This window comes from Hippocampus bargibanti, linkage group LG02 (assembly GCF_051943395.1).
Source record: "Hippocampus bargibanti isolate YZ-2025 linkage group LG02, ASM5194339v1, whole genome shotgun sequence".
NCBI classification, from domain to species: domain Eukaryota; kingdom Metazoa; phylum Chordata; class Actinopteri; order Syngnathiformes; family Syngnathidae; genus Hippocampus; species Hippocampus bargibanti.
This window is the reverse complement of record NC_142735.1, coordinates 31,453,562-31,464,283: the sequence shown is the minus strand read 5'-3', so window position 1 is coordinate 31,464,283 and position 10,722 is coordinate 31,453,562. Positions and strand designations below refer to the sequence as shown.

Below are 10,722 nucleotides of genomic sequence, written 5' to 3'. Positions count from 1 at the left end.
AGCAGAGCTTGGAAATGACTATGTTCAATAATAATTCATCACACATTTTCTAATACCATATTAAAGTACATTTAAATAGCTTTCAAATGATGTATAGATTATTGTTCTATGACAATTAATAAGAAATAAGGGAATTTTTAATTTTGGAAATATGAGGGGATTTTCTGCCTGTAATTACAGTTAAAACAATGAAAATCCGTGACTGAGTTCTTTATTACAGTTTAAAGGACAGCCGACGTCTCCGGACAAATTGTGTCCATAATTTGAAAAATGGCTTCAAATGACTTCTACTTTGCGTATTTTACAAAGATTCCACAGCATATAGCTATATTTTACGTCTTAAGACTCGCGCTGAATATTCAGAAAGTCTTGTTTTTGAGTTGGTGACGAGTCCGTACGTGACATCACTAAAGGACCGCCCCTGACCGTAAAAAAAGACGCATTGTAGCAGTCCTTCCATCACGTCAATGTATTTTGCTGTACTTGTTTGGTCTGGGGACCTCGTGTTGCACCCAAAAGCCGCCAGAAGAGGGCGTCCAAGCTCCATATAAGGAATTTATCAGCCTGTGGAAACGGAGGTGGCCTCAGGAGGTCGCTATTTTGGGTCTCTTTTTGGGTGAGAGATTTCCCCCCAATGTTGCCTCAAAATGGCACAAATATATTCTTTACTCGATTGCAAACGTATGCTTTCCTCTTCAGAACTATTTGAATCATATTCATAACTGGATGTGTAACAAGAAAGCATATTCTCCGAATCTTCAGCCATTGTTTTGATTCTCCAGCAATGCAAGACGTCTTGGCGTGACGTCACGAAATGGGGGCGAGACTTTCTGAAAATGCCCAGTTCGCAAGTCAATTTTTTTGCAGATTTTGGACACTTTAAGTTATTTTTATTGGTATTTTGCATTTGACTAAAAATATCATACTGCGTGTTTAGGGTATTTTAGATGCTATAAAACGTTTTTCTGATGTCAGTTAAAAAACAAAAAAGTGTTGTCGGTTGTCCTTTAAAGGACAACTGACGTCTCCCGACAAGTTGTGTCCGTAATTTGTAAAATGCTTTCAAATGACTTCTACTGAGCCTATTTTCACAAGATTCCACCGCATATAGCTATATTTTATGTTGTAATACTCACGCTGAATATTCAGGAAGTCTTGTTTTTGAGTTGGTGACGAGTCCGTATGTGACATCACGAAAGGAACGCCCCTGACGAAAAAAAGACGCATTGTAGCGGTCCTTCCATCACGTCAATGTATTTTGCCATACTTGTTTGGTCTGGGGACCTCGTGTTGCACCCAAAAGCCGCCAGAAGAGGGCGTCGAAGCTCCATATAAGGAATTTATCAGCCTGTGGAAACGGAGGCGGCCACAGGAGGTCGCAATTTTATGCCTCTTTTTCGGTGAGACATTTCCCCTCAATGTTGCCACATAATGGCATGGAATTAATTCTTTAATCGATTTCAAACATGTATGGTTTCCTCTTCAGAACTATTTGAATCATATTCATAACTGGATGTGTAACAATAAAGCATATTTGTCTGTGTAAGCTCTCAGTCGTACAGGAGTGGTCCATCGATAAAGCATATTCTCCGAATCTGAAGCCATTGTTTTGATTCGCCAGCAATGCAAGACGTCTTGGCGTGACATCACCAACTGGGGGCGGGACTTTCTAAAAATGCCCAATTAGCAGCTCAATTTTTTGCAGATTTTGGACACTATGTCATTTTTATTGGTGTTTTGCATTTGAATAAAAATATCGTACTGCGTGTTTTGGGTATTTGAAATTCTATAAAACGTTTTTCTGATGTCAGTTAAGAAAAAAAAAAGTGACGTCGGTTGTCCTTTAAACTATCATAACTTTCTTATTTTTTTGTCAGATCTTAACGAGTAAGGTACCATTGGAAGGCTTTTGAAATTCTGAAATTTTGAAAATGCAAGAAAAGATTACAAATATAAATTAGCAAATATCAACGATCGAATGCAGGCATATTTTCGTCAGAAATCAAAAATGGCTGTCACTGAATACTAGGAAAGAAAATTGCGAGCTCTAGAAATATACATGCTAATGCTTGTTTTTGCTTGAAACTTGGTAGTTATGGAGAATAATATATATTCCACCACTTCTATTCGTTATAAAAATACAACTTACTCATCTTTATAAACAGTAGTGTTAGCAAAAAGAGTGAAAACTTATATTTTTTTCCCGTTTCTTCTTAAAAATTGAAGAACCAGCATGGAGGGAAACATGTGTAATAACTTATCATAAACTGCACAGCTTGGAAAATCCCACCAAAAACCATGTACTTCACAAACATGGAATGATATACGACTGCGAGTACAGAGTTGTCACGGTTTGCAAGGTGGTGATGGCGGGTGCGGATCCAAAAAAGCAGGCAGGAGGGAGCAGGAGGTTGTTTGACAAATTGTAACATCACAATAACACAATAATAATAATAATAATAATAATAATAATAATAAACATTTCATTTACAAGCACGTTTCAAAACTCTCAAGGTCACTTTACAGTCACAGGATCAGTTTTTCTGTGGGTGAGCAGCGGCAGCCACATGCGCTAGCGTTCACTCAACCGGGACTAACTCAAATCGATCAAGTTACCTAGCTAGCTAATGGATAACTAAGAGATAGATAGATAGGTAGTAAGACGGCTAATTGATAGCATATAGATAGCTAGCTAGGTAGCCAGCAACGGTGACCCCGTTCAATCGGGAATAACTAAAATAGATCAAGTTAGCTAGCTAGCTAATAGAAAACTAATAGATAGCTAGCTAGCTAGTTAGACAGCTAATAGATAGCAAATAGATAGCTAGCTAGGTAACAAGCAACGGTGACCCCGTTAAATCGGGAATAACTAAAATAGATCAAGTTAGCTAGCTAGCTAATAGAAAACTAATAGATAGCTAGCTAATTAGACAGCTAATAGATAGCAAATAGATGGCCCCTTTCCCTCAATTTGGTCACCGTCTCAACACTTGATTGAAGTGTTGACCATCTAGTGTGAAAAAGAAAACGTCTTGGAAATCATGTGAAAGGTCAATTAACGGTGCACTATTGCAAGTGTCTTTTGTCCAGAATAAAAGCAACAAATCAATTGTCAACTTTGGTGCCACCCCACACCCAAAAAACAAACAAACAAACAAACAAACAAACAAACAAATAAATAAATAAATAAATAAATAAATAAATAAATAAATAAATAAAGTGAAATGTAAATGTCTCCACTGTGAGACTAATAAAGGCAAATCCAATCAAATCCAATTCAAATAAATAAATACATAAATACATAAATAAATAAAGATGAAGCCGCAAGTATCCAAAACCCCAAACGGGAAACATGGGCAGAGGTAAAAGCGACCTAGCCCAAAAAGTCATTTTCCCCATTTGAAAACTTTGCTACCTTCAACCTGATGTGAAGTTGCTGCTCTGGCCGGCTGGCCTCCATCACGACGGACACGCCTGGAGACACTCCACACCAGACTTTGAAGGATGTCGGAAGGCCTTATATCCTTCTGGAAGCTTGGAGGAGAGATCTGGAAATTCCTGGAGTGATTTGGAACCTCTTGTCAGCTCCTAAATAAACTTTAAATGTTTTGTTAAGGTCCTGGAAAGGCGCTCCCGGGTCTGGAGGCCAACGGCGTGTCGCGGCGCTCAGTCGCCAGAGGGCAAGCGATGTGCTGATGGGAACACTGATGTCTTTTGTCCTGCGGTTTACTGTTGTACCAGGCCGTGCATGTGTGTGTGTGTGTGTGTGTGTGTGTGTGTGTGTGTGTGTGTGTGTGTGTGTGTGTGAGAGAGAGAGAGAGAGAGAGAGAGAGAGAGAGAGAGAGAGAGAGAGAGAGAGAGAGAGAGAGAGAGAGAGAGAGAGAGAGAGAGAGAGAGAGAGAGAGAGAGAGAGAGAGCGAGAGAATGCATGCGCACGAAACAAAGAATTGACTGGTTTATTTGAGGAGCATACTTGATCTTCTAAATACGTCTGTGTAAGCTCTCAGTCATACAGGGGTGGTCCATCGATGAAAAGGTTTCTTCAGCCGTCATCTGAACTTCTTTGAAGGTGTCGGATGTTTCGCTTCTTATCCAAGAAACTTGGTCAGCAAACTAAAGTCTTACTGGTAGTTTAGGCCCTATCTATATATCCCTACTGTCCAGACATGGCGGTGCCGGACTCTGCTCTGATAGGTCCCTGATCTCAGGTTGGGGGGAGAAGATGACTACTCCCTACCACTCCACTGATTGTTCCTATTGTTCTGAGTCCAGTCGTTAGTCACAGTCTGTGCACAGAGAGTATTCACTAACTTTAGCTTTCCCTATGGTTACTCTGGTCTCATGATCAGCTCTCACTAATTTGCTTTTCATGTGAATAATGCTATAATAGAAAAAAAAGCCATGGAACATTAACTTTCTGTTGTGCCATGTACAATCTTAACAGATAAAAGTTCAGCTCAGTTGTCAGAGCAGAATCTCTCTAATGCATATGAGCAGTCTCTTAAAGTTCCCGTGTTCCTTCCTTATAATCCTTTTGCAGGTTCCAGTACAGGCTTGTAGACACTGCTGTTGGAGCTCTCTCTCATCAACTTCCCTGTGAAAACCACAATGGAAGCAGGTTCAGAAAGTGAACTAAGTGATACAGCACCTACACAGCACAATACATTTCACGACCAGTATGGCTGTAAAGATGGATTTTATCCCAGTAGATTTTATTATGATTATATTTGTTTATGCTCAGAATGACTCATTCAAGTCAGAAAAGTGAGCTTACCTATGTATATTCATCAGTGTGAACTGTGGGTCTGCATCTGGCTGGTGAGAAGTTGAATATCAGGTTCCATTCTAGTTACAGCCAGTCTCAATCACTGATGCAAGTGTTCTTCTGTCAATCTTGATCTCATCGGAGATTTCAGCAGCTTCATGCGAGAAAAGCTTTTCTCGCAGATATACGTGCTGCAAAAAACTGTGGACATTTTCATTGCGTGTTTTTTGATGTTTGGATATGTGTCGTCTTTCAGACCATCACAGTTCTGTAACTCAGTTCCAACTTCTCCATGGTTTGGTACACTTGGTCAAAAATATCCTCTCCCGTTGTAGTCCCTTTGAGACTTTGGAGCGCTGCCAGCTCCTCGCATATCTCAAAGTTTGCGCTAACTCCACGAATAAAAATGAGCAGTTTCGCTGTGTCTTGCACGTCCGTGCTCTCATCCAGTGCTAATGAAAAAAAGTCAAATTATTTCGTCTTCTGCTGCAGCTGGGCATATACATTAATCCCGGTTTCTTCACCGCGTCTGGTGATTGTAGTCGCCGACAGACTTATGGCATTATATGCCTCTTTCTCCTCGGGACACAACTCCTCCGCGACAGCATCCATACATTTCTTAACAAACTCTCTAATTGGTTTATTTTGATCGTTCATCCCTGATTCATTGCTTCTACGGGCATTGATGGCAGAGGATGGTTACATCATCAGGAAGCCAGGTGTTGAACAGAAAGTTGGTTTAATCTTGAAGAGAGCGGAGACATCGCTAAGGATTAAGCATGGAGAGAGAGCGATAGATGGAATGGGAGAGCATTTATATGGTGCACAGGGTGTGACGCGATAGGATGTGACGTAATGTAGATGCAACATCATGTAAAGGAAGGCAGGATATGACGTATCAGGAAGTCCGAAACGTAAACAAAGATTAGAAAGCGATGTTTAAAGATGTTCGTATGGCAAATTACCCCGACATGTCCTCTCTGTCGAACATATCTAACATCTGTGGAGGTGAACAGAAATAAGAAAGAAAAAAGAAAAGAAAATCACAAAATAAAACAATCACAATGGAAACAATCTCAAATTACAGTCATGTCATTCGCTACAACAGTCAAATCTTCATGGCATCCTGGATGGTGATCACCAGGACGACGAGGAGGAACAAAATTGTTTGTAGCATTTGTCGCAAGCAGGCCCCAGGGTGTGATACGGATGAGCTGGTGACTGGGAAAGAGGGTGTGATCTGTCGGCTCCAGTGACGTGCATCGGGAATCTTCTTGACAAACGATATCCTCGCGAATCCAGATGAAGCTTGTGGCTGCTAAGACGGCTAGCAGCTCCGCAACCGGTCCATCCCACGTTGGTGTGGTCCACGTCATTCCCTTCAGACCGCAGCTCTGTCTTGTGGAGAACAAAAGAAAACTTGTGCCAGGTCACATGTCGAAAGGATGGTTTCATTCTACACATCACACTTTCTTGACGTTTCTTTCCCTATCAGTCTGTCTCATCATTTAGGCTCTGCAATGCATTCTCTCACAGAAATGGCAGTAAGTCATTGTTAGATGTTAGTTGGTTAGTACATGTTAGTGGTTAGTGAGTCTGCATTTCTGGAGGGCACGACTTTCTTGTGGAATGACGTTGCAGCCAACATCACTCATTACCAAAGGTGAAAATTTTGGTAATGATGATCTTAGCTATCGTCACCCCCCCCCCCCCCTTTTGAGACATGAAAAGTCTCAATTTGCCAACTGGGAACGTGTTTGCGTGGAAAACCAATCCATCTTTGACATTGCACAGATTATCAATTTGTATAAAACCATTTGTCAATCACTGTTCCAAATTTTGAAGGCCAAATTACGGCATGTCTCTCAACACCCGCATGGGAACCAATTCATGTGGCATGTGTGACGGGTGTCACAACAGTGACTGTCTTCATCTCCACGATGCTGCTGTATTAATGAAGACGAGACGCGTGGATGTGTCTTTTTATTTCTTTTATTTCTGCAACACAGTATGGCAGAAGGGATGGGTGAAGTCGCATGGGTTTCGTCTTGTGATTAACCTGAATCTCCTCGAGATTGTTCTCAAATGCAAAACATTGTAGATAACAAAACAGAATTAACAACGTGTGATCGTATAGTGGTTATTTACAGAAAAAGAGAATACAACACAAGTTCACTGTTATTTACAAGATGTCCCTGAACGCATCATGGGCGGAGACTCGGCAGAACACGCGGTGCGCTTGTAATGGCGCCACTCGCCACGGACACTCACGGGCAAATGAAACACGACACAAGAAACTAAATATTGTTCAATAAAAACGAAATGAAACAATTATTACCTGCAACACAGTATGGCAGAAGGGATGGGTGAAGTCGCATGGGTTTCGTCTTGTGATTAACTGCGATAGAAAAGCGCATATTCCTAAATTCCACTCGACAAAACGTGAAGTAAATAATGACACAAAAAGTAATCTGGACTCGAATGAATAAGGGAACTAATTAGATAACACTAGACAGTAAAAAAAGGGGAAACAAAATAAGATATTTTCATGAAAATGCGCGTTAATCAAGACCAACAGAAAATTGCGACTCACCCTGAATCTCCTCGAGATTGTTCTGGAAACTATGGGCGGGACATAGTGCCACACTGTGCGCCGTTGCGTCACTTCCTTCATAATTTAATAACCTAAGTGTACAACTCCGTTACATATGTACCACGAAAATTTTGTATGTTGAGCACAGCTTCTCCTGCTGTTACTCCTCTGCTGGCACCCAAGCAAATCATATCTGCAAATTTTTTTGTGGGGTAGACATTTGCATGTCTCCACATTGTTTGGGTGGAGGACAGCCTTCTACAATTCCTTAGCACAAGTTGACATGGTCAGCAACATTATGGCAATCTGCGTGAATGGTCATCATACTCGCCTTTTGTCATTCAGTTAGAGGGCACCAGTTGACAGTCAGTTTCGCTTCCGCATAGGACATCCATCCGCGCAACCCAGCGTCATCTCCGGTCACCCTGGCACGGAATCCCCAGGAGTTCTTCCCTTCTGAAGAATCTCCTTCTCCCAATTCTGAAAGAAGCTGATTAGCGTGGAAACCCTATACAATACAATATCTGATTTCGCCTGAATCTCTGACTGACACCGGCCCCCTCAACTCATTTACCAATTTCAATCTTACCAACCTGAACGGTGAGAAATTCCTTTAATGTGTATTGCAGTCAACTACTTCAATGTGCACTGCATTCAATTCATATGAACTGTTGCGGAATTATTGGCTGAATATTGTTTTTTAATAAATTGAAGATTTTGTGTGACGGGGGTAGAGTCAAGTTGAGTCATTTTCCCTTTGTCGCAAGCTTATTTGTGAAGTAGTCACGTGCAGACGATATCGATCTTTAGCCATTGTGTTTTGGGTGTCAAGCTCTCGGTTTAGTCTCATTATCATTATCTCATTATTAGTATCAATCCTCTCTTTGCACTATCTAATGTTACTCAAAGTTTGTGTCACAGTGCTTTGTGCCGTTCAAGTATCAATAGTAAAAATGATGATTGTTACGTGCAGTTAATGCTGACATTGGTTGTTGTTGTTCCGTTTCGTTTGAATGTTGGAGTCCAAGCTGGACGGTCAAGCGTTGCGGGAGGGTCGTCTCTCGGTCCGAAGGAGACCGCAAGTCGCCTGTTGCGCGTTAGCACAAGTACAAGAGAAGTGAAAGCTAGAAAATAATGGCCATGGCTTTTGGCGCCATTTCGCTTGTTGTGAAATCATCGAAATCAACGACGTCGAAATTGTGTCCTTTTGTTGACGACCGGGCAACTTTTTCTGTTTTGTTTTCACGCGAAAGAAAGTTAGCGGGAAGGTCGTTTTTATTTTGAAGGTCCGGGAGGAAGCAGCGCGCGTGTCTCCTCCCTTGGGGGACGCGGCTTGGCTCCGGAATTCGGAGACCTTTCCCAATTTTACAGCCGAGCTTCACTTGACGTGCCGCGACGACAAGCGCGACGACGGCAAAGACGAGAACGAGGGCGACTCGAAACAACTTGACGGTAAGTGGACTTCGTCGTCACGTGTTTTAGGCAGCCCGGAGGTGGGCTTCGGCGAGCCCCTTTCGCCACCGGCGCCTGAGTCACTTGCCGCGAGTACCAGAGTTCCTCAAATGTCAGACAGAAGAACAACAAGTTGGAATAGTTGAGCGATAAAGTTGGCACGTCGGTCAATTCACTAGCCCGCTGCCGCTCATCATCTTGATTATTTCGTTTTTTTTCTCTCGCCCCGTTCTTTCCTCGAAGACTCGCCAAAACGTTGAACCGAGTATTCCGATCAATTCTGTCAATGATTGGCAACCCGTCGATTGACCGATTTGGGTGCTGCTGGTGGACGCAGACGGTTCTCGACGTGTCCGTTCGAAGACTGCCTGCCGAATTGGATTTCGGACACGAGCTTCGTGCTCACCATCCACGAACTGTGACATGCTGGTCGACACGAAAGACCCACTTGGGAAAGTTTCACCTCGGCCATAAGCTCATCAATCTACGAGCTGTGGCGTGCTCATGAATATCATCTGATATATCGGGGTTAACTGCACTGATGTGTGTCGTTTGCCTGCGTGTGTGGTCTTTTTTTTTTTGGGGGGGGGGAGCTGGTCAAAAGTCAGAACTTGCCAAAGTAAAGAGCAGAAAATCATAGTCCAGTTTGTCGATATTTCTTCCTCATAACTTAGAAATATCTGTCAGCGCCAATTACAGAATATTAGGAGGAGCTGTCAGGTCAACACTAGTTATTGATTAGCGATCAGCGGGAGATAATCAGGTGTTATGAATAAAGCGAGAAGCTGGAGAGATGATAGCATGTGCGTGATCAGCACCTGGGCTATCTGACTGACTGACGGCGCGTTGACCTTTCCCCCCCTTTTGAGACGTGCGTCGACTCCGGAGAGTTGTTGAGGCTCGCTGCCCTTCCTGAGTGTCCATCCCGCCGGGAGGCCGCCACCAAGCCGCCGCCGCCGCTGCTGGACACCATGTCGCGGGGTACGCAGCTCGCCCTGCTACTCTGGAAGAACTTGACGTACCGACGCAGGCAGAAGGTGAGCGAGCTCTTGCTTTTGTCATGGTGGCCATCTCACTCGGGGCCATTTCCACAGGCCGATCTCCATTTTGTAATAGAACGATAGTCTTGGGTCGAGTTTCTTGGGGAATGATGGCCGTCGTCTTCCCGTGCGCGGAGAGAGAGACGCCTTTCGAGTGCGAAAACGGGTCAACACGACATTTATGTCTGTGTTCATCATTTTGGCAAACGCAGAGACTTGTTCATCAACCGTGTGTCGTACTGAAGGGCGTCAGGCTGCACTCATCCTGCGCGACTCGTGTTTCGTGGCAAAGTGAGAAAGAAGAAAGCCGTGTTCCCTCGACAGAAGTTCTGAGTGTGGCCGTACCTCCACTTACCAACGAATTCGTTCTGGAGGAAAGTTCTTCGCTAAAAAATGTTGTCAGTAGAGACGGGTTCGTTTCAAACCAGCCCACCAAAAACAAATACATAAATAAAATTCTGACATCAATGTTTTCAAAAGCAGGAAAATGCATCCAATTATGTCACAAAAATATGTCGCAATTAGATTATTGCACCAAAAATGAACTTTGAAAGCAAAAAATGAGGGGGATGTCCGTTTAAGCTCTCAGGAGTGGTCCATCGATGAAATGGTTTCTTCAGCCATCATCTGTACTTCTTTGAAGGTGTCGGACGCTTCGTTACTCATCCGAAACGCTTCGTCAGCGAACTAAAGTTGTGCTGGTTAAAAAAAGGCGAGGAGTAGCGGTACCTTACATTGCAGGGGTTTCAGAAAAACTACAAATGGTCCTATTGCAACACAAAATTCCTACTTATTTCAAACCGGTAAGACAGAAATTAGTACATCCAAAAGATAATGAAAGAAAATGGCCATGGCCAGCTCCGTTTCTTATA

The 10,722-nt window shown here is 42.8% G+C and overlaps 1 protein-coding gene across 1 annotated transcript in view; it reads left to right on the top strand.

Annotated features, from left to right (window-relative positions):
- The first annotated feature begins 8,685 nt into the window (after positions 1–8,685).
- The window catches only part of LOC148902451 (phospholipid-transporting ATPase ABCA1-like), a 39,259-nt gene continuing 37,222 nt past the window's right edge, over positions 8,686–10,722 (top strand). Inside the window, exons 1-2 of the mRNA XM_088990995.1 lie at positions 8,686–8,810; positions 9,680–9,847. Coding sequence (XP_088847121.1) covers positions 9,782–9,847 — 66 coding nt within the window. The 5' untranslated portion in view covers positions 8,686–8,810; positions 9,680–9,781. The remainder of the gene's footprint in view (positions 8,811–9,679; positions 9,848–10,722) is intronic.